Below are 26,008 nucleotides of genomic sequence, written 5' to 3'. Positions count from 1 at the left end.
GGGCACCCTCACGTGGGCGTGTGGTGTAGCATGGGGCAGAAGGTACGGGCAGAGGCCGCCTGACCCTGCGTCCTCTGCTGCAGCCAATGGGCCGCGGGAGCCAGAGCTCCACCCAGTGTGTGTGTGTGTGTGTGTGTGTGTGCGCGTGCGAGTGTGTGTGTGTGCATGTGAGTGTGAGCGTGTGCATGAGTGTGTGTATGCATGTGTGAGTGTGTGTGTAAGCGAGTGTGAGCGTGTGTGAGAGTGCATGAGTGAATGAGTGTGTGTGCATGTGTGTGTGAGCGTGTGTGGATGTGTGAGTGAGTGTGAGTGGTGTGAGTGTGAGAGTGTGAGAGTGTGTTCCTAGGGAAGCTCAGGCGTGGAAGGTCCTTGTACTCAGCTGCTTGGCCGTGGAGGGAGGCATGATGCCAGGTGGTGAGTTTCTCATCCCTGGGGAGCCTGGCAGAGCTGGAGGTGTTGGAGGTGGGGTCCCTGCCTCCGGGGTAGAGTACTCGGGATGCGAGAAGGTTGAGGCAGAGCGAGTGGCGGCAGGTGGCCCGTCTGAGGTCACGGGCGGCCCGAGGTAGAGGCGGGCTGTACACTGAGGTCTGGGGCTCTGGAGTTCATGTTCTTGTCACTGGGGGGTCTCGGGTGGGAAGGTGGACCTTGGTGGGGGTTCTGGAGTTATCTGCACAGTGGCCAAGGCTGTGAGGCCCCGTGTTGGTGACAGTTCTGGAAAGTGGAGCCTTGGCCTGGCCATGTGCCTAGTCTGTGCCCCCAGGAGGCTGCCCGAGGCCCCCCTGGCTGAGACAGGCGGGCGCTGACAGCTGTGCCTGGCCCTGTGAGGCAGAGGCTGGGCCCTGGGTGGGGGAGCTGTTCCCAACGCCTGGCTCCCGTCCTGCCTCTTGGGGGCGCCCCCTGAGAGCAGGGCTGGGGGGAGAAACGCACCCACCCGCGGGGCTGTGCGCTCCAGGCCCAGCATCTGCTCACGGGAGCCCGGCTCCGCCAGGCCGGTCGCTCGGTCGCCCGCAGTGAGGCCAGGAAACGCGTGTTCCCAGAGCTGGCTGCCAAGCCATCGTTCTTGAAACAGATGCGTGGAAATATCAAGGGTGGCCTCGGCGGGAGCCCTGGGAAAGCCGCAGGAAGGGAGGTCACTGCTGAAAGGAAGCAGGTTTTGGGCGCAGGCCGGAGGTTTGACCCCGTGCACATACCTAGAAGCTGGGCCGACAGAGTGGCCTGGTTTCATTCACGTTCCTTGGTGACGTTGCGGTGCTGGTGTGAGTGTGTGTGAGCGTGGGCTGCTTCCTGGAAGACACTGTCCCCGAGTGCGGAGCCTGTCCCCGGCCCGCGTCTGTGACCACACTCCGCAGCCCCAGGGAGGGCCGGCTGTCCCGGACCCTCACTCCGGCTCTGGGCAGCTGCTGCCGTCTCCAGGCCGGCAGGACGTGGTTGCGGGGGCCGCACACTCCTTCCTGCTGGCTGGGCCTCCTCAGGCGTTAGTCAGGCCCGGGGTGGCCGTCCTACCTCGCTCCTCCTTCTGAACGTCCACGTGCAGCCCGCCTCAGAGAGGGCCGTGACAAGGTGCCCGGGTCACCCTCAGCACATCTAGGAGAATCCGGGGGCTGGTCCGCTGGGGGTGCTCAGGAAGGGCCTGGTGGTGCCCCTGGACAGCGCTCCGGGCCAGCCAGGCCAGAGCCTGGCACTGAGGTCCCTCCCCGTGTCTGGGTGGGATGCTGGGGGCAGCGACTGGCCCAGGGTCACACGGGAAGTCTGCAGCAGAGCCTGGCTGGACGGCCCAGCCCCACCTGGCCGACACCTGTCTCCCAGCTCTGACCCTCCCGCTCCAGGCCTGGAGGCTTAGTCCCGATGCTACTCACCACCTCGTAGTCCCAGCACCTACCCAGGCAGCCAGAGTGACAGGACCAGACCACCCCGGGCCGGCTATCTCCCGGCGTCTAGACAAGTCCTTGTTTAGTCTCAGCTGACAGGAAAGTGGCTTCTCGTGTCCTTGGCCCTCACTGGCCAGGGCCACAGCTGGCTGCAGACGGAGTGTCCCACTCCCCGGAGCATGGCTGCCTGCGGGGCATGCGGGGAGGGTCACGGGCTGGTGGCCAGTCTGCCCACGCGGCCTTTCTGTCAGCTCTTGCAGACGAAGCGGGCTCCTACTTCTTTAACGGCAACTTCAAGGTGGATAGCCCGAAGAACTTCCACATCGCCGGCACCGTGGTCAAGTACCGGCGGCCCATGGATATCTTCGAGACCGGCATCGAGTACATTGTGGCGCAGGGGCCCACCAACCAGGGCCTGAACGTCATGGTGCGTGAGCCCTGGGCTCGGGGAGCGACAGGCAGGGGCCTCCGGGCCGCAACGCCCAGGGCCTGCCGGGGCAGCATGCCCACTCGGCGTGGGAGGGCTCCCGCGTTCACCCGTCCGTCCACTGCTTCGCTCCTTCCTTCCTTCATGCGCTCGGGGTCCTTCTGCTTTCTGCTTCTGCCAGGCTCTTGTGCTGAGGGACCACGCCGGCTGGTGGCCCCTGGCCCTCTCCCTGACCCTGCGGGAGGCTCCCAGCTTCCGGGGTCAGGGGTGCGCGGGGCGTGGGAGAGGGCAGGAGACGGTGTAGGTCTGTTATGCCCAGCTTGCCGGGAGCGCTCCCGTGGCTCGAGTCTGGAAATGTAGGCCGTTTCGGCTTGGTGTCCCGAGAAAATGTAGACTTGTCACTGAAACCAGGCAACATCGACGGCAGTGCGGATGCGCTCCAAGGCTCGGGGGCTGAGGGTCACGGGGGTGGGGGGGCAGAGCCCACTCCTGAGCTGTTTGGATCTCACATGGTGGGTGTTGTAAGGGGCCTGGTGTGAGAACAAGTTTGTTCAATGACTGTGCCGGCGGGGTCTCGAGTCAGGGGCCAGCCCCTTCCCCACCCTGCTTCCTGGCTGAACCCTTCCCCAGGGGCCCCAGAATCTAGTGGGGGCCACCTGTTACTGCCCCCACCCTGCCCCCCGCACTGGAGGAGCTGTGTGAAGTGCAGGGTCCCCCGAAACACACTTTGAGCTGGGGGTCTGTGTGCGGGGGGACGTGGTCCCCGGAGCAGCGCCTCGGAGGGTGTGGAAGGTGCTGGGCTGCGAGGCAGGTGACAGGAGCCTCAGCCAGCCCACGGGGCTCTGGGGCGGCAGTAGCCCCTCAGCCAGCGGAGCTGAGTCGGGGTTGCGGCTCAGTCTCTGGGGATCTCTGGGGAGGGGCTTGGCTGTGACTGGTGGCACCACCCCGGGCAGCTCACCGAAGGGGCCCCCAGTAGGTGCCGACTGCACTGTTTGCTGTGTGTGGTCAGTCCACCTGGGCAGGAAGAGCCCGCGAGCTCAGGTTTGTTTTCTGGGGGGCCGGACGGGAAGGCTGGGGGCTGAGGCAGCTGGTCTGGGGGCCCCGGCTGAATGGCGTTATTCTCTCCTCTGCCAGCCACCTAGGTTCCCTTCTCCCACGCCAGCCGGCACCTCTGCCTTACCTGGCCGGGGACCCCTCTCACCTGGGGTCTGGGCTCCTGGGCTCCAGGCCCGTCTCAGTGCAAGCCCACGCCACTCGTCCTCCAGGACCTGCCTTGTTGACTTAGGTGAGGGTATGATGGGGCCCAAGGCCCCCACATCCTTTAGGTCGTTAAGAGTGGCCTCTCCTCTGGGCTCTGGCATGGGGTTGGGGTCAGGTTCATGGCTTCCGCTTGGCTTTCCCCACTCTGGTAGCTCTTACCCCCGAGGTCAAGGAGCCGACCCGAGCGTCCTGCCAACCGCCAATTGTGCTCTTGGGCACTGGATGAGCCTGGGACCCCGTGGACATGCTGTGAGACAGACCTGGGCCGCTACTTGTCACCCACCTGCTCTCACAGTGACAGGGGCAGTGATGGTGCTTTGGGTCCCTGGTTTACTACGAGAACTTGGACCCCGGTTCCACGGTGTCTATCCATTTGTCCGCCGAATGCGCAACCAGGCGAATGCAGGCTCTCTGGGGAAGAACTAGGGGCGCCATTACGTATAATGAACTGGTTGTGAATCCTTGTTTCTGGGGACCTGGCTGCCCCATTGTTCAGTGGATTCTGGGTCTAGAATCTGGCCCAGAAAACTGGGCGGAGATGGTGATTTTTATGGGGCAGCTGCTGCCTGCTCCCCGATCACCTGCCCTTGATGTCGTTTGCTCCTGTGGATTCGAGGCACCTTTTCTGGGCCCGTCGGCTCGTCCCCTGGGGCCCTTCATCCTGTCAGCTGTGTCCTAAGCTCTCTGTGGGTCAGGCCCTCTGGCTCCCACATCAGCCCTGTTGCTCGTTATGATACTTGAGTGCGTTTCCATAATTGCAGCCGCTGCCATCAGCCCCGGCCTACAAGGACACCACCCTGTCTGTCTGTCCCTCTGGGTGAGGGGTGCCGCCTCACTCTGGTGAGCAGGACGTCCTCCGGTCCGCTGGTGGCTTGTCCAGAGGCCTCCTCGCTTCCATCACTGCCGTGGCCGCGCCTCCCTCCCTCCGAGCTCCCGAGAACCGTCCTGGTGACGAGCTGGCGCCTCTCCCGGAGTCCTCACCAGTGCGCGGTGCCCTTCGGCACGGCTGGGCTCGCCCAGAGAGCTCTTCGTCGTGCGCCCTTTCCTTAATCCTCGGCCCAGGACATTTTCCGCTGGCGTGGGGCGGGGGGAGAGAGACAGTGCGAGAGGAGCACAGCCCCGTGCCTCCCGTGTGCTCCCCGACGGGGATCAAACCCAAAACCTGGGCACGTGCCTTGGTTGGGAGTTGAACCCGCATCCTTTCTGATGTCCGGGACGACGCTCCAGCCGGCTGAGCCACCCGGCCAGGCCTGTGCTGTCCGGGACCAGCCCCTGGCCCTCTGCCAGTCCCCTCACCCCTGACTGGCCCCCGTGCTCCTCGACTGGTCGGGGTGGGCCTTAACCCGAGGCACCGGCCTGGTGGCCGAGGTCCGGAGGGGGGCCCAGAGAGTCTTGAAGGCAGAAGTCTCGGTGCCATCTCCAGCGACGGGCAGGTGCTGGCTTCCCCAGGGAGGAATGGCCACTTTTCAGGCCCAAAGCTTCAGGGAAACCTGAGATTTCAAATTTTCAGTCTCAGACCCTGCTCCTTCAGGTCAGGCTTGGCAGGGTGGAGAAGCCAACTCGGCTTCTCTGGGGCTCTTCCCTCGGCTCTGCCCCTCGCTGGAGGACACGAGAGGGACTTTGCTTAGTGCCAGGAGGCCTCTCGTGTGACCTTCAATTGACCTTCAAGAGTACAGGTGACATCACCCTCAGCTGTCCTTCTCCCCACCACATTCCATAGTCCCTTAAAAAAAAAAATCTGTACTCAAGGATATGTTTATTGATTTGAGAGAGAGAGAGAGAGAGAATCATCACCCAGTTGCCTCCTGCACGAGCTCTTGCAACCTGAGTGTGTGCCTGACCGGAAATCAGTACACGGACCACACTCCAACGCCCTGAGCCACACTGGCCAGGGCATAATCCCGTGTTTCTTTGGTACGTGCCCCTAGCGGGAACCGAACCCAGGACTGTCTGGTCCACAGGCCAACGCTCCAAACGCTGAGCCAAACTGGCCAGGGCATAATCCCGTGTTTCTTAACGACACCTATCCCCAGCCCGCTCTCCGTCACTCGAGACCTGGTGCCCACGAGCTCATCTCCTCCCACCATCGCTCACCCCAGTTCACTGCCAGGTGCTTTCTGCACCCCGAGGTGGGCTCTCGTCACCCCTCCTGGTGGGAGTCCCTGGGAGTGACCCTGAGGATGCTTGCGAGAGGGGAAGCAGGGCTGGTGGAAGGGGAGGTCGGCTGCGAGTCTCACAGAGCCCAGCTGGACCGCCTCGGCCGGGGCTGTGGCACCGCTACATCGGCTGGCGGTCACGCTCCCGCAGCGAGGGCACACTGTCATGTCTCAGGGTCTCTGGCACGTGGTGGTATTACAGTGCAGGTCTGGCTTCGGTGGCCTTATTTTAGAATATTCTGTGCACACAGTGCCCCCTCACTGCCCGAACCCGGGCTGGATGGCTCCCTCTGCCCCGCCGCCCGGGGGTGCCTCTGCTCTCCACGCTTCTGTGCTGAGGGGCTGGGGGGGACGCAGCAGCCTCTCGGGCTGGGTGGAGAGGGACGGACCCATCTCTCCTTCTGCCCAGGTGTGGAACCAGGATGGCAAAAGCCCGTCCATCACCTTCGAGTACACGCTGCGGCAGCCGCCGCACGCCCACCGCATCCCGCCCGTGTACTACAGCTTCTCCGAGCCCACCTCCGAGAGCACCGAGAGCCAGGAGCTGGACGGCCCGGGGCTGCTGGGCTTCCTGCAGCACAACAGCTCGCTGTACGGCCAGGCCTCCTCCGAGCGGCTGGGCCTGGACAACCGGCTGTTCGGCCCCCCGGGCCCGGAGGTCGAGCTGGGTCTGAGCAAGGGCCAGGAGACCAACGAGGTGTGTGAACAGGCCAGCGGCGGCAGGGCCTGCGAGGGACCCCCCAGGGGAAAAGGCTTCCGAGGTAACCAGGAGGAGGGCCGGGTGGGGCAGGGGCTTCCTGGGGAGCGGGGCCTGGGGAAGGTCCTCGGTCCCCTGCGGACCCCCAGGAGCCTGGCGAGAGGTGCTCCCTGCAGGCGTCCTGGGCGGGCACAGTGCGGCTTTGTGTGCGCCTCGGACACACATTCCTGCCAGACATGCACTTGTCCCCGCCTGATAGACAGGGCGCCCGAGGCTCGGAGAGGGAGGGCCCGGCTCCGGCACACAGCCCCCGTGGAAGGGCGGGGGTCAGACTCAGTGCGGACTGACCCCACAGCCCCTGCCCTTGCGCATTTGGTAGAGACAGGCAGACAGGTGTCGCAGGAGCTCTGGCAGGGAATAAGGGGCAGCTGAGGGGCGCAGGGTGGCTCCTGATCTAAGGGCAGGGGAACAGGTAAGGGTTAGCGGGCTGAGGGCATGGGAGACGGCGGGGGCGGGGGGACTCAGCCTGGAGGGGCAGGCTCCCCAGGATGAGGTAAGAAGTGTGGTTGGAGATGCAGTGGCGAACCCGGAGTCAGGGTCCCCGAGACCTGCGCTGGCAGTTCAGCTGTTCTGATGGCCACAGCTCATCGGGGTTGTTCCACGGGTGGAGGGTGAGCCAGACTCGGGGAGACTCCCCTCACTGACTTGGGGAGCGGGTTTCTAAGACCTTCAAAGTCTTTATTAAAAATTTTTTTTCTTTATTGATTTTAGAGAGAGAGGAAGGGAGAGGGAGAGAGATGGAAACATCGATGAGAGAACATTGACTGGCCGCCTCCTGCACGCCCCCCACTGGGGATTTGGCCCCAAACGGGGGCAGGTGTCCTGATCGGGAATTGAACCGGCGACCTCCTGGTGCAGGGTCGACGCTCGACCACTGAGCCACACTGGCCGGGCGACCCTCAGTGTCTTTAAGCAGAAGATACTGGAGAGGTTACGTCAGTGTCCTGGGGCTGCCATAATAAATGGCCACAAACAGGTGGCCTAGGACAGCAGAAAGGATTCTTCCCGGCTCCACGGGCCGGAGGTCCAAGCTTAAGTTGTCAGAGGCCCTAGGAAGGGTCCTTCCCCCCCCAGATTCTCGGGGTGCCAGGTGTCCTTGGCTTGTGGCCGCATCACTCCAGCCTCTGCCTCCACCCTCACACACCTGCTCCTCTGTGACTGTCAGCGTGTTCTCCCCTTCTTCTAAGGACTGTCACTGGATGGAGGTCCCCCCCTAAACCCAGGGTGATCTCATCTGGAGATCCTTAACTACACCGACAAGATCCTATTTCCAAATAAGCTCACATTCTGAGGTTCTGGGTGGACATGCATTTGGGGGACCCCCTTCAACCCACTGCAGAGGTCAAGCCGACTCCCCACGAGAGATTGTCCAGGCCAGTTTGTGGGGCTCCACTTGGTGATCTGTGTCCTCTCGTCGTAGGGCGGAGACCTGCCTCTGGGGGCTTCCAGCCCCACTGGCCCCCCTCCCCTCCCCCTCCCCAAGGGCAGCCCTTGCCCCCCACGCGGAGGACTGCTTGAAGCTGAGCACCTGTCTCCCTCGCAGACGGCAACGCCACGAGGATAGCTCTCTCGGGGGACAAGGATGACCCGGAGGCCGACGCCCGCCTTGCCTCCCAGGAGCGCCTCTCTGCCAACGCCATCTCCGGCCACCTCCTGGGCACAGGCTCCGACTCCAAGGAACGCTCCCTCAATGCCACGGTCAACGGCATCTTTGTGCAGGGTACCCCGAGGAGCTCCCCAGCCGACAGCCTCTACGTTGACTATGACGAGAACGAGGGGGGCGGTGCTTACCTGTTCAATGGGTCCTACCTGGAGCTGAGCACCGACAGAGTGACCAACACCTCGTCAGAGGCTCCGTTCCCCAACGCAAGCGCCAGCCTCCCCACCATGGCGGGGAACAGGACGCACAAGGCCAGGTAGGAGGCTGCCCGCCTGTCCGCGGGCCTCTGGGGCGGGGGCCAAGCGGGGCCTCACCGCGGGGTGGGGGTCTGGCCCCATGGATCTGAGCAGGAGGTCCGAGGCCTGGGTTTTAGCGTGTCCTCCTGAGAGTCCCCTGGGCTGCAGCCCAGAGCGGGGCGCGCCTGCGCGGACCTGAGGCCGGCTGGAAGGAGCGGAGGGGGCGGAGGGAGGGCCACAGTGAGAGCCTCCTCGTGAGCCAAGCTTGGGGCTAAGGATGCTGCCTGCATGGGGCATCGACTCACCCCACCCCCTGTAGGGGTAGAGAGGTTCGGGGGCTCAGCGAAGGTGAGCGGCATCGTCAGGGGCACGGCGCCTGGGGGGTCGGGCGCCCTGGGTTCTCTGTCTGGACAGTTGCTGCGTGCATGGCCGCTGGGCGTGAGGTGGGTGCGCCAGGCTGCTCCCTGGGTGTGGTGACTCAGCACCGACCTTCAGGGCAGGCCAGAGAGCAGACTGGGGGGGTTCCAGTAGGTTCCTCAGCCTGAATCAGGCATTAGGAACAAGGCCTTCTGCCGTGGGGAGGGGGGCACGCAGCCTGGAGCTGCCTCTGGAATGGGCCGGGTAGGTCTACTGGAATCAAGCCCCAGGGCCAAGGACACAGCTGGGGACACCTGGACAGTCACAGCTGGTTACAACTGACCGTCACACCTAGAGACACCTGTACAGTCACACCTAGGGGCACCTGGGGACACCTGGACAATGACCACTGGCAGTGCCTGGACAGTCACGGCTGGTTACAACTGACCATCACACCTAGGGACACCTGTACAGTCACACCTAGGGGCACCTGGGGACACCTGGACAATGACCACTGGCAGTGCCTGGACAGTCACGGCTGGCCTCAGAGGCCAGAAGCCAGGAACTGGAGGCCAAAGCCTCCCTGGGGGAAGAGGCAGGTGGGGGCAGGGTGCCCCGAGGCTGCCACCATCCGCACTAGAGGACCATCCCTGGTGACAAGCCCCCTGGGCTGAGGGCCGCCCTGGAGGTCCCTCCACCCTGAGGGCCCCAGCAGCTCGGGGCAGTGGGGAGATGAGCAGGGCTGAGCAGCGCTGGTGGGGGTGGGGGGCAGGGACGGGCCTCTGCGTTTTATTTTATCTTATTGTCTGAGGACCCACCGAACACCCTTGCCTTTAAACAACAACCGTGACTAGAACCCTAGCCAGGGTGAGGATGCAGAGGCGGGCGTCCTTGGGAGCTCAGGGACTGGGTTTGAAGGAAGATTTGGGGTCACCTGCCAGCCGTGAGCCGGCAGGAGGGCGCCTGCCTCAAGCTGTTTCCTGAGCCCCAGGCGCGCGTGCCTTCCCCGGGGGCCACAGGGCTTGTGGGCACATCGAGGCACTTCTGTGGGCTCTGGGTGCAAGTTTTCTTTGCAAACTCGGACGGGGCGGAGGCTGGGTGCCTTCTGCACCTGCCCCAGGACCTCTGCTCCGGCCGGGCCAAAGCTCGCCGGGAAGAGGGCCTTGGGGGTGCGGGACCTAGAGGCTGGAAGAAGGTGGCAGTTTTTGCTTTGGGCGGTAGGGTCTGCGACGGAGAAGGGGCTCACGGGCAAAGGGCTGGGGTTCAGAGCCAGCCAGCCCTGGGCTGTGACGGGCTGGTTACTTAGGGCTCAGCCTGGTTTCCGGATCTTCGTGTTGGCCCCCCTCCCCCGCGTGGAGCACCTTAGTCATGCCTAGCGAGGGCTCGGTGAGCAGAACTAACGTCAAGAAATGTCCACACTGAGGGATTCTATGAGGTTCCGTGAGCCAAACTGACACCCGTTGCCAGGAAGCCAAATCTCAGCAGGTTGGGGGAGCTCGGACAGGGGCAGTTTCTACACATTACGATCAAGGAGAAGACGTCAGGAGGTGACATGTTATCCATGGGTGACAGATGAGGGAGGCGGGAGAGAGCCAAGTGGGGACACCTCTGGGACTGGATACCGAGTAAACCAAATAGATACATTGTTCTTTTACACAGGTGGGTATCATGCATTGTTACAATTAGCATGATAGTAACAATGAGGGGATGTTAGGTCTCTGGTGTGGATGTTAGGTCTCTGGTGCCTTGAGGGGTGCAGAGAAAAGGAAATTATTTTGACAATCCAAAGGTAGTTACCAGGTGTGTTGTCGTAGATGCGAGAAGACAGTAGACAGGCATGGCTAAGGTGAAGATTGACCTTTGTCAGGGAAACGTACTGGCCTGGGACACGACTGCCCGCCATGAACTGCTTTAGCTAGGACTCACGTCAGACCGTCCTGTGTGGTTCCGTTCGGCCTGAGTTTGCACCTGCCGGCGGGCCTCCCTGAGCTTGTCGGGTCAGTGTGTGGCCCCTTTTCCGTCCACAGAACCATCAGTGATACACTGAACTTCCAGGGTGAGGGAGGGGCCCTTCCAGGACTTGTGTCCAGAGACCTGAGACACCATCTCAACTCTGCTTACCGTGTGACTCAGCTGGGGCTCGGACCCTCTCTGGGCCTCGGTTTCCCCATCCCTGACATCAGAGCTTGTCAGACGGTGCCCAGCAGATCACGGACTCAAGGGTTCCCTGGCCAGGTCAAGCACAAGCTCTGGGGTCCTTAAGCCACATTTTAGAGTCCCTTCTGCCCCATCCCAGTTCAATCTTACCCCACCCCCTCAGCCTCACGGGGCACATTGGGTTTCCAGCGCTTGTGGGGTCCCGGGAATCAATAGGATCGATTGTCAACCCTCAGAAAGGCCCAGGCGTGGTGAGATGGGGCGGCTCCCCCTGTGGCCGTCAAAGGATGCTGCCCGGCCCAGCCCAAAGATGGTCCTTTAAGATAAAGGGCCCAGGGGAGGCGGGGAAACCACCAGGCTGGAACAGCCTCGAAATAGCCCCGTCTGGGTGAGTTGTCCAAACACAGGAAGTCCGTCTGCTCCCGAGAGGGCGCAATCAAAGGGCCAGCTCAGAAAGGAAAGGTTATTTTCATCTGCTCGGAACAGCCTCAAACAATCGGGGGAGGCCCCGGCACCGGACTTAGACGCTGGGAACCAGCGAGACCCAGTCTGGAGGGGAAGACAGTGGGCCGGCTTTCTGGTGCGTTTGTACACAGCACTGTCACCAGAGCCGGACCTGCCCGGGGGGTGTGAGCCGCACCCCCGGGCGCCGGCGAAGCGTCCCGGCGCGGGTGGCAGTCACCAGCCAGAGTCTAGCATTCTGCCTCCTAAGGCTGAGGGGGGCACCCTCTCCCTTCCAAATGGAGGCGGTGGGTGAAGGGCTGGGGTTCAGCCGTTTCCTGTGTGTTTTTCCCCTGGTGCCACTTCTAAGGACCGAACCTGCCAGGTTGTACGAACACCCGCAGGGTTTTCCAGGAGGCGGCCTGTGACACGTGCTGACCGATGCGCAGTGTCACCGAAGGAATGCCCAAACCCGTAAGGATGATTGGAGTTTATGTGAGCCAAACTGACAGCAGTTGCCTGGAAGCAAAGTCTCCCGGGATTGAGAAACCGCTCCCGGGAATGGCCCCTTCTTTTATCCGTTAGAATCAAAGGGGAAGACGTCAGCAGATGACGTGAAAGCCATCGCTGATGGATGAGGGAGGCGGGAGAAAGCTAAGCGGGGACACCTCGGGGCAGGATAGCAAGTAAACCAAACAGGGAAAAAAAATACGTTACTGGTCCAAAGGTACGTCACCCTAGGTGAGAAATCAATACACGAAAAGACAGGCTCGGTTTAGGCAAAGGTTGACCTTCGTTCCGGGAAACACGGGCTAGGACGTGACTGCCCGCCGTGACCTGCTGTTAGTCAGGGGGTGTTCATGGCAGACCATCCTGGGGGGCTACTCTCGGTCTCAGAGTGTGGAGCCTGCCCCGCAGGCCTCCCTGAGCCTGTCAGGTTCAGCCTGTGGCCCCTTTGGGTCCACAGTAGGCAGTTCTTCCAGAAATACCTTTTGTGCTTAAAATCCGGAGGTTATTTCGAAGGGGCTGCTCTCCCCGGAGGCAGGCGTGAGTCATCCTGCCTGCGGCTGGAGGAGTGTAATTAGGTGAAGATGGCCAACTTCTCCCCGGTGGGGTGTGGGGGCTTGGGCCGGGCCTTTCCAGCTCTTTTGTTCTTGGGGAGGATGTAGAGCTGTTGAAAGGAGGGTGGGGGGCCCCATCAACACAGCTCCGTGTCTTCCAAGTCAGGTGTATGGAGTGATCTTCCCCGGAGTTGGTCCCACCCCCACTCCCCGGCTTTGCTCACGGGAGCCGGGTGGTCACCCAGGTGTCCCCGGGTCCTTTGATCTCTCAGGGGACAGGGTCTGCTGGGAACGGGGGGCATTTTAAAGTTTTCTCTCATTGTTTTCTTCTGTTTTTCAATAGAAGACCTTCGGTGTTATTTTGTATCAGTTTCGGGCCACAGTGGTTAGTGATCATGTAGTTACAAAGTGTTCCTTCCGCGTTCCGGTGCCCACCTGGCACCGCACACAGCTGTGACCGGGCTGCACCCCGCATCCCGAGTCTCCTCTCGTTTTCAGGGAGGACAGTCAGGGGACCTTCCCTTTCCCTGGGACCCCTGTGTGGAGCCACCAGTGAGGGGGGCCCCATGGGCTTGGCGGAGCTGTGAAACCAGCCACCCGCTCTCCACCTGCTGATGTCTCTCTGCGCTCTCCTGGCTCCCTGTGTTCCCCATGTTCTCCTGGCCCCCCGTGTTCTCCTGGCCCACCGTGTTCTCCTGCCCCCCATGTTCTCCTGCCCCCCGTGTTCTCCTGGCCCCCCATGTTCTCCTGGCCCCCCCGTGTTCTCCTGGCCCCCCGTGTTCTCCTGCCCCCCCCGTGTTCTCCTGGCCCCCCGTGTTCTCCTGGCCCCCCCATGTTCTCCTGGCCCCCCATGTTCTCCTGGCCCCCCGTGTTCTCCTGCCCCCTGTGTTCTCCTGGCCCCCCGTGTTCTCCTGCCCCACCCAGCACAGGGGCCAGGAGAACACGGGGGTCCAGGAGAACGTGGGACGCGGAGCATCCATGGCCTGGGAAGGGGCCTGCAGGACACGTCACGCCCCCATCTGCCTGAATTTGCTATTTTGATAATTGGAGGTGGATGGCTAGTGTCCCTGTTCAATCAGACTCCTGGCTGAGGGGGGCACATATGTTGCCTCCCGATGTCCCTTCCTGGGGCGGGGCGGTGGGGGAAGGGCTCCCTTGGATAATGGAAGGTAACGGTGAGAGGCTGGCATGTGTGCAGGGGGCAACAATGATGCTGGTTTGGCCCAAATTCTCCACCCCACCCCCGGAGCTGTGCCAAGCTGCAGGATGCTTGGACAAAGTCCCTGACGGGCCGGCGTCCCTGCCATTGCAATCCGGGCCACCCTGGTGCTCCTCCCGTCTCTCCGGCCTGGACAGTGGGCACCCTCCCCCTAAGGGGGGTGTGCCTGGGGCCAGGACAGGTGTGCTGTCGCGGAACAGCACGGCCACCCCGTGGATGAGGACACACCCGCCGGTGTAAACAAGCCAGCCAGCCAGCGCCGTGACCTCTCACCTCTTCTCTGCTTGACCTTGTTTTCAGGACCAGGCCCAAGGCACGCAAGCAAGGCGTGAGCCCGGCGGACATGTACCGGTGGAAGCTGTCATCCCACGAGCCCTGCAGTGCCACCTGTACCACAGGTACTGTCCGGGCTTCCCACGGGGACAGGTCGGTGTGTCCCGCTCACCGTGGACCATGGTGAGGTCGGCCTCCTGGGCATTAAGTCCCCCGCTCATGCTCGTCATCATTGTCATTCATATCCTGCCCTGTTAGAGAGAATGTCCTTTGGGATAAAAGTAAGAAACCTCAGGTGGTGAGTTCACTTTTGTTTACAGCAGACCTAGGGAGGGGCGAACAGACCCACTGGGTCTAGGACCCAGGACGTGGTTCTGGTTCTACGGCCTGGTCGTGGGAGGGCTGGGAGGGGGACTGAGACACCTCGGTGGGGCCGACAGGCAGACATGTGTGGTTAGTGATGAGCTGGGACTCAAACCCACGTCTGTCTGCCACCACCTCACTGAGACGCCGGCCACAGCCACCAGGACTGGGCTCCCCTGCTGCCAGTGCCCCCCCCCCCCAGGATCCGCTGCCAGGTCAGAGCCAGCACCGGGACCTGGCAAAGGTGGCAGGGAGACCCTAGTGCCCCCTTATCTCCCTTCCTGGTTGGGTTGGGGCCACAGCTAGGGCTGCCGGGGAGATGGAAGAAGGCACCCCCTGCCCTGGCAGCTTCTCAGCTCAATGCCTCTGTGGTCTCTGGCCAGGGAGGTGGATGAGGCTGGTGGTGGGGCCTTGGCCATACCTCCTGCAGCCCTCGTTGCCCTCTCAGGGTGGGGGTCCACGGGAGGAGGTGGTCCCGCAGGGCTCTAAAGAGGCCACGGGTCCTTATGTTCGGCTCTGGGGTTGGAAGCTGGGGCCCCACCTCGCTGAGCAGGGCGCGGGGCGTGCTGTTTGCCCCCTGGCATCTGGAGGGCACGAGCCAAGCTTTGTGGGGTGCCAACCACGCCATGTGCACTGGCGAGTTGCTTGCTTCCCACAGGCCCCCGCCCCCACCTGGAAAGTCCAGAGGTGGGTGTGGCGGGAGTGAGACGGGCGTCTGGCCCCTTGCCAGCGCCTCCCACACACTCGGCCTCTGCATTGGGTGGTCAGGACTGCGGCCGGCCCCTCTCAAAGCCTTGTCTCCCGGGCATCGAGGCCAGGCCAGGCGGGGGGATGTGCCGGCTGTGACTGTCCGGCAGGGTCAGCGGCACACGGCGGGGCCCTCAGGTCAGTGAGGCTCATGTCCCGTCTTCGAGCTCAGCCACAAACAGGGCGTCTGTCCGTATTTTCCGTAAGACGTTCTCTGCCGTGGTCGACATCAGGTGCGCGGCTGGGGCTCTTACTCGGAGATCAGTGATCCAACTGTCCGGGCATCCCCAGGACACAGGGGCGAGGGGCCCGGAGCGGGGGGACCCTGAGCCTCACCCCAGTTTTACCGTCACTAATTTCAAGCAAGGGCTCTCTGCCTGAGGAGGTTTGAAAAGCACTGTGTTCAAGACTGAGCTACTGAAGACAGTGTCCGGAAAACTGGTCCTGTGCCTCCCCCAGCATCTCAGGGAGGTTCCCATTTGGGGACGAGCAAGCCGGGGCCTGGAAAGTCTGACGGTACTCATGTCACCCACCGGGAGAGATTGTGCTGGGACTCGAATTCCAGTCTCTCTCGTTGGGGACCTGCCAGGTCCCCACTCGACGAAGAGTGAATGAATAATCGGGCACTTGGCGAGGGTCTGCGAGTCCCCAGCCCCGCCCTCCCCGCCCGGAGCTGGTGTCTGAGGCGGGAACCCCGCCAGCAGACCTGGCCGGAAGCCAGCCTCCCCGCAGAGAGGGTTACGGACAGCGCAGCCCAGCTGGCAGAGGGGCCAGTGACTGCAGCCTGGCTCGTCCTCCACAGAAACACGAAAGCATCCCCGTGTGGGCTGCTTCCCAGGCTGCGTCGCCCGGTCCAGGGCTGGGCCTTGGAGAGGCAGGACTGCTGGCCTTCAGACGTGCTCCGCAGGGAAGGGAGAGCGAGGGGCTGGGGCTCTCTGGTTCTGGGGAAATGGACTTCCTCCTGGGGGACAGGCCACCCAGCAGGAGGGTTCTCCGTCACTCAGGAAGCCCCCCCACCAGTAACCACAATAAACCCCAGGCCTTCACCAATGCTGACAATATGCTGAGTCACCCTAGCTCTCTGGCAGGGACGCACCAGCTGGTGCCAGGCACAGGGGTGCTGGGGGAGGAGAGAAGTAGAGGGTGGAGGCAGGTCAAGGAATTAACAGTATGAGGCGAGGGCTGGCCCTTTACCTGCCATACCCTGATGAGAGTTATAGGCCTGGGGAGCCTGGAGAGTGAAACACATTCGGCGTTGGATAAAGAAGCTTCAAGAGGAATTGATGAGGACGGGAGCATGGCACAGGAGGGCAGGGAGGGTCTGCAGAGCTGATAGAATGTCTGGGGAGGCTGGAAAGGGCTGAAATGGTTGGATTTCCGATCTATATCCATCCATCCATCCATCCATCCATCCACCACCCATCCACCAACCCATTCACCAACCCATCCATCCATCCATCCATCCATCCACCAACCTACCCATCCATTCATCCATCCACCCACCCACCCACCACCCATCCACCAATCCATCCATCCATCCATCCATCCATCCATCCATCCATCCATCCACTCACCCAGCAACCTATTCACCCACCCACTCACCCACCCACCAACCTATTCATTCAACCACACATCCACCAACCTATCCATCTGTCCATCCATCCACTCACCCAACAACCTATTCATCCATCCATTCACCCACCCACCAACCTATCCATCTGTCCATCCATCCACTCACCCAACAACCTATTCATCCATCCATTCAACCACCCACCCACCCATCCATCCATCCATCCACCCACCCACCCATCCATCCATCCATCCACCCACCCACCAACCTATTTATTCAACCACCCACCCATCCATCCATCCATCCACCCACCCACCCATCCATCCATCCATCCACCCACCCACCATCCATCCATCCATCCACCCACCCACCCATCCATCCATCCATCCACCCACCCACCCATCCACCCATCCACCAACCTATCCATCTGTCCATCCATCCACTCACCCACCCATCCATCCATCCATCCATCCCACCCACCACCCACCCACCAACCATCCATCCATCCATCCACCCACCCACCCATCCATCCATTCAACCACCCACCCACCATCCATCCATCCATCCACCCACCCACCCATCCATCCATCCATCCACCCACCCACCAACCTATTCATTCACCCACCCACCCATCCATCCATCCATCCACCCACCCACCCATCCATCCATCCATCCACCCACCCACCCATCCATCCATCCATCCACCCACCCACCCATCCATCCATCCATCCACCCACCCACCCATCCATCCATCCATCCACCCACCCACCCATCCATCCATCCATCCACCCACCCCCCATCCATCCATCCATCCACCCACCCACCCATCCACCCATCCACCAACCTATCCATCTGTCCATCCATCCACTCACCCAACAACCTATTCATCCATCCATTCAACCACCCACCCACCCATCCATCCATCCATCCACCCACCCACCCATCCATCCATCCATCCACCCACCCACCAACCTATTCATTCAACCACCCACCCATCCATCCATCCATCCACCCACCCACCCATCCATCCATCCATCCACCCACCCACCCATCCATCCATCCATCCACCCACCCACCCATCCATCCATCCATCCACCCACCCACCCACCCATCCATCCACCCATCCATCCACCCACCCACCCATCCATCCATCCATCCACCCACCCACCCACCCATCCATCCACCCATCCATCCACCCACCCACCCATCCATCCATCCACCCACCCATCCATCCCTCCATCCATCCATCCCACCCCATCCATCCCACCCCCACCCACCCATCCATCCCATCCATCCACCCACCCACCCATCCTCCATCCATCCACCCACCCACCCATCCATCCATCCACCCATCATCCACCCACCCCACCATCCATCCATCCATCCCCCACCCACCCATCATCCAGTCCATCCACCCACCCATCCCATCCCTCCATCCATCCCCCCACCCCACCCATCCATCCATCCATCCACCCACCCCACCCATTCCATCCATCCATCCATCCCACCCACACCATCCATCCACCCATCCATCACCCACCCACCACATCATCATCCACCCACCCACCATCCCATCCATCCAATGCCAATCCACCCACCCACCCATCCATCCAATCCATCCACCCACCCACCCATCCAGCCATCCCATCCCCACCACCATCCACCCATCCAGCCAACCTATCATCGTCCGATCCTCCCATCACCCCACCACTCACCCACAGAGGGGAGTTGTTAAACAAAGGGAAATCAGTGACACCGGCTGCACGTGCCTTCACAGAAGCCAGCGTGAGTTTTTTCAGAGCCAGGATTTGTGACATATGACCTGGGCGCCCAGCCTGGGCATGATGCAGTGGGGCGAGGGGGTTGCTAAGAGGAGAGATGAGAGCCTGGGACACAGGCGGAGAGGGAGTTCAGGTCCTCACTGCCGCAGCTCTGTGAGCTGGTTGCTGTCATCATCCCCGATCTAAGCCAGGAAGCCGGCTCTGGGCAGTCAGGTGCCTTGCCCATGGCCACAGGGTCCGTCCGCTGGTCTCCCACGTGCTCACGTGTGGCTCACAGGCCTTTCCCTTGTCCTGAACCCAGGGGTCATGTCGACCTACGCCATGTGCGTCCGCTATGATGGCATCGAGGTGGACGACAGCTACTGCGATGCCCTGACCCGTCCGGAGCCGGTGCAGGAGTTCTGTGCTGGGAGGGAGTGCCAGCCCAGGTACCGGCCGCCCAGTGCCCCCGGCAGGGCGCGTGTTGGGGTTGGGGGAGCTGGGCTCTGCTTTGCCTCTGCCCAGAGGAGCGGAGGGGCGGGCTCTGTGGGCGGGGCTGGCCGGGCGGGTCGCAGGGTGACCTGTCACACAGCCATGCCTTCCGTGGCAGCCTGAGAGACACTCTGAACAGTGCTCCGCACTCTGGGTGACACCTTTGCCCCAGGCTTACTTGGTGCAGCTGGGATTTTTATGGGCCCTGAGGCATTACACTCAAAATGCCAAGCCAGTCGTCTGTCCCTATGCTGTGGGGGAGGCCCCATCTTTCTAGTCCCCCGACCTCCTGTCCTGCCTCGTGAATGGCCGGAGATGGAGCCCTAACCGTGTCCTCTTCCCGTCGCGGTCCTGGTGGGAGCTGGTGTGGGGCCCCGACGAGCCCGCAGGGACCAGCCTGCGGCTGCATGTCAGTCTGGGAGGCGCGCTGCCTCGCTCCCCCCTCTGCTACACGCCCCTTTCTTCTGGCCTGCTCCCCTGTCCCCTCGAGGTCTCGCTATCCACCTACTTGCTCTTTTCTTAGAAGCAGGGCGTGTGGTCCCGGACCCTGCCAGTCCCCTCAGAGTCTGAACGCGGGGTTCGGGGCTCAGGAACTCTGGGGTGTGATCCCAGCGTGAGCAAGGGGACAGGTCCAGAACCTGGTTCCCAAAGTGTCTGGAGGCCAGGTGGGTGGGTGGGAGCAGGTAGACGCGGCTCGGCTCCTGGGCAGGTGGGCAGGCTAAACGCCCACACCAAGTGCCCACCCCCATCCACCTAGGTGTTCCCCAGAGAGCTCGGGGTCTCCACACAGCAGCCTCCACCTTGGGGCCCCACCAGTATCCTGTCTGGCTTGGCCCTTGGGATGTGGGTCACATGGGGAAGGAAGGTGGGGGTCACTAAAGGCCGCCCCTCTCGAGGCAGGTGGGAGACCAGCAGTTGGAGCGAGTGCTCCCGCACCTGTGGCGAGGGCTACCAGTTCCGCATTGTGCGCTGCTGGAAGATGCTGTCCCCCGGCTTCGACAGCTCCGTGTACAGTGACCTGTGCGAGGCGGCCGAGGCCGTGCGGCCCGAGGAGCGTAAGACGTGCAGAAACCCGGTCTGTGGGCCACAGTGGGAGATGTCTGAGTGGTCTGAGGTACGTGTGTGCACAGGAGCAGGGCGGGGCCCATGTGCACAGGAGCAGGGCGGGGCCCATGTGCACAGGAGCAGGCGGGGCCCATGTGCACAGGAGCAGGGCGGGGCCCATGTGCACAGGAGCAGGGCGGGGCCCATGTGCACAGGAGCAGGGCGGGGCCCATGTGCACAGGAGCAGGGTGGGGCCCATGTGCACAGGAGCAGGGCGGGGCCCATGTGCACAGGAGCAGGTGGGCCGTGTGCACAGGAGCAGGTCAGGGCCGTGTACACAGGAGCAGGTGGGGCCGTGTGCACAGGAGCAGGGTGGGGACGTGTGCACAGGAGCAGGTCAGGGCTGTGTACACAGGAGCAGGTGGGGGCGTGTGCACAGGAGCAGGGCGGGGCCCATGTGCACAGGAGCAGGTCAGGGCTGTGTACACAGGAGCAGGTGGGGCCGTGTGCACAGGAGCAGGGTGGGGCCGTGTGCACAGGAGCAGGGTGGGGCCGTGTGCACAGGAGCAGGTGGGGCCATGTGCACAGGAGCAGGGTGGGGCCGTGTGCACAGGAGCAGGTCAGGGCTGTGTACACAGGAGCAGGTGGGGCCATGTGCACAGGAGCAGGGTGGGCCCATGTGCACAGGAGCAGGTCAGGGCTGTGTGCACAGGAGCAGGGTGGGGCCGTGTGCACAGGAGCAGGGTGGGACCATGTGCACAGGAGCAGGTGGGGCCGTGTGCACAGAATCAGGGTGGGACGGTGTGTACAGGAGCAGGGGGGGCCCATGTGCACAGGAGCAGGTGGGCCGTGTGCACAGGAGCAGGGTGGGACGGGTGTACAGGAGCAGGTGGGCCGTGTGCACAGGAGCAGGTGGGCCGTGTGCACAGGAGCAGGGTGGGACGGTGTGTACAGGAGCAGGTGGGCCGTGTGCACAGGAGCAGGTGGGCCGTGTGCACAGGAGCAGGGTGGGACGGTGTGTACAAGAGCAGGGCAGGGCCCATGTGCACAGGAGCAGGTCAGGGCCATGTGCACAGGAGCAGGGTGGGGCTGTGTGCACAGGAGCAGGTGGGCCCATGTGCACAGGAGCAGGGTGGGACGGTGTGCACAGGAGCAGGTCAGGGCCGTGTGCACAGGAGCAGGGTGGGGCTGTGTGCACAGGAGCAGGTGGGCCCATGTGCACAGGAGCAGGGTGGGACGATGTGCACAGGAGCAGGTCAGGGCTGTGTGCACAGGAGCAGGGTGGGACGGTGTGTACAGGAGCAAGTCAGGGCCGTGTGCATGGGCAGTCCTGACCCCACCCTCACCCCTCATCTGGCTCCTCACAGTGTACAGCCAAGTGTGGGGAGCGCAGCGTGGTGACCAGGGACATCCGCTGCTCCGAAGATGAGAAGCTATGTGACCCCAACACCAGGCCTGTGGGGGCGAAGGACTGTGCAGGGCCCCCTTGTGACCGGCAGTGGACCGTCTCTGACTGGGGGCCGGTGAGGGCAGGGTCCCGGGGAGGGGTGCTTTGAGGGGTGGCCAGGGCACGAGGCCTGCGAGAGTGGGTCCTGATGCTTCACGCGGCTGTGCCTCAGTCTCCCCATTTTCTGGAGTGAGGATGTGGGGGGAGAGTCAAGACCTTTATCCGAAAACAGCTGGCCCGCCCGGCAGTCCCTGTTTCTAGCCCTCGGTCTCTCTCCCTGTGCGTCTGTCTTCTCTCTCTGGTGGGGAAGAAAGGTGCTCAGATGCCCCCTGGGGTCCCTTCTGGGTGGTGGGTGCCCAGATGCCCTGCTGGGGTTTGGGGCGTGCTTTCTCCCTGTGTGTTTTTCATCAAGCACGTAATATTTCTTTAGTTAGACTGGAAAATGTTATTTAAAGTGTGTTTACTGTGGCCACGGCTCCTCCCGCTGCCCAGGGGGTGTTCTTCTAGGGAATGGCGTCAGGGGCCTGGAGCGGCGGGGCTCTAACGCGCTGTCCCCCTGCAGTGCAGCGGAAGCTGCGGCCAGGGCCGCATGATCCGACACGTGTACTGCAAGACCAGCGACGGACGGGTGGTGCCCGAGTCTCAGTGCCAAGTGGAGACCAAGCCGCTGGCCATCCACCCCTGTGGGGACAAGAACTGCCCTGCCCACTGGCTGGCCCAGGACTGGGAGCGGGTGAGTGCTCTGGACCCGTGCAGACCCCGCCGCCCGGGAGAGCTCCGGGCAGAGCGCCAAGCGGCCGGAACAAGACTGGTCAGAATGAGGGCTCAGTCATAGTTATAATGGCACAATTCACCCAAAACCAATTTGAAATAGAAACAGCCACAAAAGGTAGGAAAACACCTTAAAACTTTCCAATCTAAATAGGCAAATGCTGGGTGATACAGGCAGATTTAACACTGTCCCTCTCCCCTCCCCCTGCTGTGGCCCCCACGGTCCCCAAACATGGAAGAGGAGTCCATGGCTGTGCTTCTGGTCCTCAGTTCCTCATGCTCAGGACCAGCTTCATGGTCACAACCTGCAGCTTCAACCCGACTGTCCCCCCCCCTGTTGTTTCAGGCGACCGACCGCTAGCCCTGTCCTCTTGGGCCAAATTGTCATTAACCATTTTGTTTAAAAACAGATGGTTTTCTGCTAAATTGCTTTTGATCAAATCCACTTGGGGCCAAATGGTTATCGACCACAGAGTTCTCAGTCAGTTCGCCGTTGCTCAGCATCTCACCCGATCGCTGTCGACCGAGCCGTGGCACGGGAGCCGCGTGGGCCGTGTTCCGGTGCTCCTGGCCTCTGGCCTCTGACCCTGTCTGTTCCCTGACCTCAGTGCAACACCACCTGCGGCCGCGGCGTGAAGAAGAGGCTGGTCCTGTGCATGGAGCTGGCCAACGGGAAGCCGCAGACGCGCAGCGGCCCCGAGTGCGGGCTGGCCAAGAAGCCGCCGGAGGAGAGCACGTGCTTCGAGAGGCCCTGCTTCAAGTGGTACACCAGCCCGTGGTCTGAGGTGAGCGCCCGCCGCCCAACCTCTGAGGCGGCCTGGGACCACGGGTCCTGAGGGGTGGCCAGGGACCAGACCCGAGGTCTCATCCCGTCTCAGCGGGTCCCCTGCGGCCCCAAGTGCGCCCTTGTCAACCTCCATCGTGGCTTTCTGGCCCCGGAAAGCTTCTCAACTCTACCAAGTCAGCTGGTGCGAGAGCCACCGCCTCCAGGAAGCCTTCTTGGATCTCACTTCTGGGATCCCTGCAACATGGCCTGGGCCTTTCTTAGCCTGGGTCGCTTCTGGACTTGCAGTTAGCCCTGTAGTTGTGCATTTGACAACACCTGTGCCCCTCGTGGGACAGACAGAGCCCAGGTGGCACCTTAGGGTGCGTCAGACAGCGCCCGGGCCCCAGGAGTTAGAGTCAAGGCAGGGCGCGGGATTAGGGGTGCAGAGGCATGGCGGGACGTGTGCACGGGGTCCGGGGAGCCGGAAGGAAGGGCAGCCACTCTCCTGATCCGCCTGCCCCTCCGGGGTGCAGAGGGCCTCAGCCTCCCACCATCAGGCGGCACAGAGCTGAGCTGTCTCCTCTCTGTAGCCAGGAGAGGAGCCCTCACCCCCTGGGCAGGAGTGGTCACCTGCTTGGCTCTGCAGCTGCTGGGGGTGTGGCAGACCTGGGGGCCCAGAAGGTCCCCTGTCTTGGGCGGGTGAGGAATCTGCAAAGTGAAGGGAGGCCCAGTGCCGTCTCTCCCAACGTGACCAGGGCAGGGGCCCCCGAGGTGGGGGGGGCAGGGGGCAGACACCCCCTCTCCTTCTCTGGCTGAGCAAAAGGGCCTCTTTAATTTCTCCTGCTGTGTTCTCTTCTCTCCCCTTCCTGTGGCTGCCGGGGGTGTGATTCGAGGGCCCCAGGGGCTTGTAGGGCCGCAGGCCTGTCTCATGGCTCGGAGACAGTCCCACCTAGACTGCTGTCTGAGGGATTCTCGGGGTCTTCACCACGTGTCCTCACACTGCCACTCCTGCGCCCCAGCCCCCCCCCCCCCATGGTGCCATCAGCTTTCGGGAGGGGCGAGCGGGGAGGCCGGAGTGGTCTCTGTGCGCCCCTGGGGGTGAGGAACACATCACAGTGTCCGCTGCCTGTGGCCCGGGCTCCTCGTGGGCCAGCTCTCCATACGAAGGGTGAATGACACGGGTCCCGTGGGACCGGAAGCCCAGCACAGTGACTGCGACATTCTGCAGTGTGTCTCAGACACTACACGCGAGGCTTCCGTGGTCTTGGTCACCTGACGGGTAGGGCCACATCCTAAAACGTAAGGGCTCGAGGTGAAGATTCTAAGTGTGAAATGGGGGTGAGTGGAGTCCCATGAGTGCTGCCCCCTCGCAGAGTGGAGGGGCCGGGCCTCCATACACCCCCATTCCCAGACCCGGGGCTTCCTCGACGGCCGCTCACGCCGCGGACATGTCCGGAACTGGAGCGCCCAGGGCCATTCATTCTGTGTTGCCAGCACAAGGGCCCCTGGAAGACAGAGAGGGGCTGGGGGGGCTTTCCCGGGCGGCCTCAGCCACGGGGAGCAGGAGGGCTGGGGCCCCCTGGCTTGGCTGTGTGTGGCTGGAGGCGAGGGTGGGCAGGCCGCGGGTGTGGCTGGACTGGAGCGCGGGTCTGCGGGAGCCATGCCGCGACCTGAACCCCGAGAAGAACATCTGGCCTCAGATGATGGGAGGGAGTGGGGGCTGGGCTGGGCTGGGCTGGCCCAGAAGGGGGAGAGCCCAAAAGACAGCCTGGGAGCGCGGGGGGAGGGGCGCCGCAGTGCCCGGTGAATGGACGTGGGGTGGCTGGCAGGCATGGGCGGCGGGCGTGGCAGGCTCGGTCAGAGCTGTTCCTCCAGCTGTTTCGTCCACGCCCCGGGGAAGAGAAGCAGGCGCCAGGGCACGTCCAGAGGCTCCTTGGGGCGTCCACCCAAGGCTGACTGTCCCCCGTGCTCAGTGCCAAGCCGGCCTCTGGCCGCTCCCAGACTGGACCAGCCCCCGAGCTGGGAGCGGGCATGGCGGGCGGCCCTCCCCGCTAATTCTCACTCTGCTCTGCAGACAGGACTGGAGGGTGGCCTGGGTGACGTGGGGTCAGCCACGTGGGGGGAGCGAGAGGGAGCCACCGCCTGTAGGCTGCTGGCAGGAGGATGTCGGGGTAACTGGGGTCAGCAGCTGTGCCTGGTGTTCTGGGTAGCTTAGCGGGGTTTTCCGAGGGCAACATCTGGACAGCGAGCCGCGGTGGGGGGTGGCTTTGGCCCACCACGAACACAGCTTTCGCCGGAGTGGAAGCCAGCCTCTCCCTCGGCCCTGGCCCATGTGTCCTGGGCATCGGAGGCCCAGGAGAGCCCGAGGGACCGTCGGGAGAGGAGGGGCTCACCCCCTCGGTGCAGAGCGGACCAAGAACCAGGCCCTGGGCGGGGCTGGATATCAGTCTCCTGGCTGCCAACAGGGCCCTTTCCTGCCCTCGAGCCGTGAGCGCTCCTGTGCCTGGCAAGAAGGTGGGGTCCCCATGCCACTCTTCCCCCTCAGTGCACCAAGACCTGTGGGGCGGGCGTGCGGATGCGGGACGTGAAGTGCTACCAAGGGACCGACATCGTCCGCGGCTGCGACCCGCTGGTGAAGCCCGTCGGCAGACAGGCCTGTGACCTGCAGCCCTGCCCCACGGAGCCCCCAGGTGAGCAGGCGGACGGCTGGGGGGCAGAGCCAGGCCATGTCGGGGAGCGAAGGCTCCCCCTGGACGGCAGAGCCTGGCTTGGAGGCAAAGACAGGACGGGCAGCAGGTGCCCAGGGTCCCCAGGGCCATGCAGAGCCCTGTGCTTTGGAGAGAGCATCGTCTCGTCTAGAAGATGGGAAGGAGCTGGGGCGGGGCGGGACTGCAGGACCTCAGCCCAGGCCGCCCCGTCTGGGCACGAAGGAGGCAGGGAGGCCAGGGGCTGACCCGGATCTCCGGCTCGGGCACCTGGAAGGGGAACGAGCTGGGCTTCGAGGGGGCATCGTGGGCAGGTGACGAGCTCTGCTTCGGACCTACATTGAGTGGGGGTGTCGCCTGTGGGCCTCCCGGTGTGAGATCAGTGGCTCCTCCAGATCTGGCCCCTGGACATCACCCTTCCCCGTGCACAGGTCAAAGCACCTGTCAGGATCCGTGATGTTCCTGGGGACG

The 26,008-nt window shown here is 63.0% G+C and overlaps 1 protein-coding gene across 1 annotated transcript in view; it reads left to right on the top strand.

Annotated features, from left to right (window-relative positions):
* The window catches only part of ADAMTSL2 (ADAMTS like 2), a 32,723-nt gene that overhangs the window by 5,878 nt on the left and 837 nt on the right, over positions 1–26,008 (top strand). The window contains exons 8-17 of the mRNA XM_036260394.1: positions 2,120–2,295; positions 6,121–6,472; positions 8,012–8,384; positions 13,900–13,997; positions 18,635–18,761; positions 19,705–19,918; positions 21,216–21,371; positions 21,858–22,028; positions 22,675–22,851; positions 25,378–25,522. Coding sequence (XP_036116287.1) covers positions 2,120–2,295; positions 6,121–6,472; positions 8,012–8,384; positions 13,900–13,997; positions 18,635–18,761; positions 19,705–19,918; positions 21,216–21,371; positions 21,858–22,028; positions 22,675–22,851; positions 25,378–25,522 — 1,989 coding nt within the window. The remainder of the gene's footprint in view (positions 1–2,119; positions 2,296–6,120; positions 6,473–8,011; positions 8,385–13,899; positions 13,998–18,634; positions 18,762–19,704; positions 19,919–21,215; positions 21,372–21,857; positions 22,029–22,674; positions 22,852–25,377; positions 25,523–26,008) is intronic.

This window comes from Molossus molossus, unplaced genomic scaffold (genome assembly GCF_014108415.1).
Source record: "Molossus molossus isolate mMolMol1 unplaced genomic scaffold, mMolMol1.p scaffold_m16_p_14, whole genome shotgun sequence".
Lineage (NCBI taxonomy): Eukaryota > Metazoa > Chordata > Mammalia > Chiroptera > Molossidae > Molossus > Molossus molossus.
The sequence above is the reverse complement of the archived record's forward strand: the minus strand, read 5'-3'. Positions and strand labels throughout refer to the sequence as shown.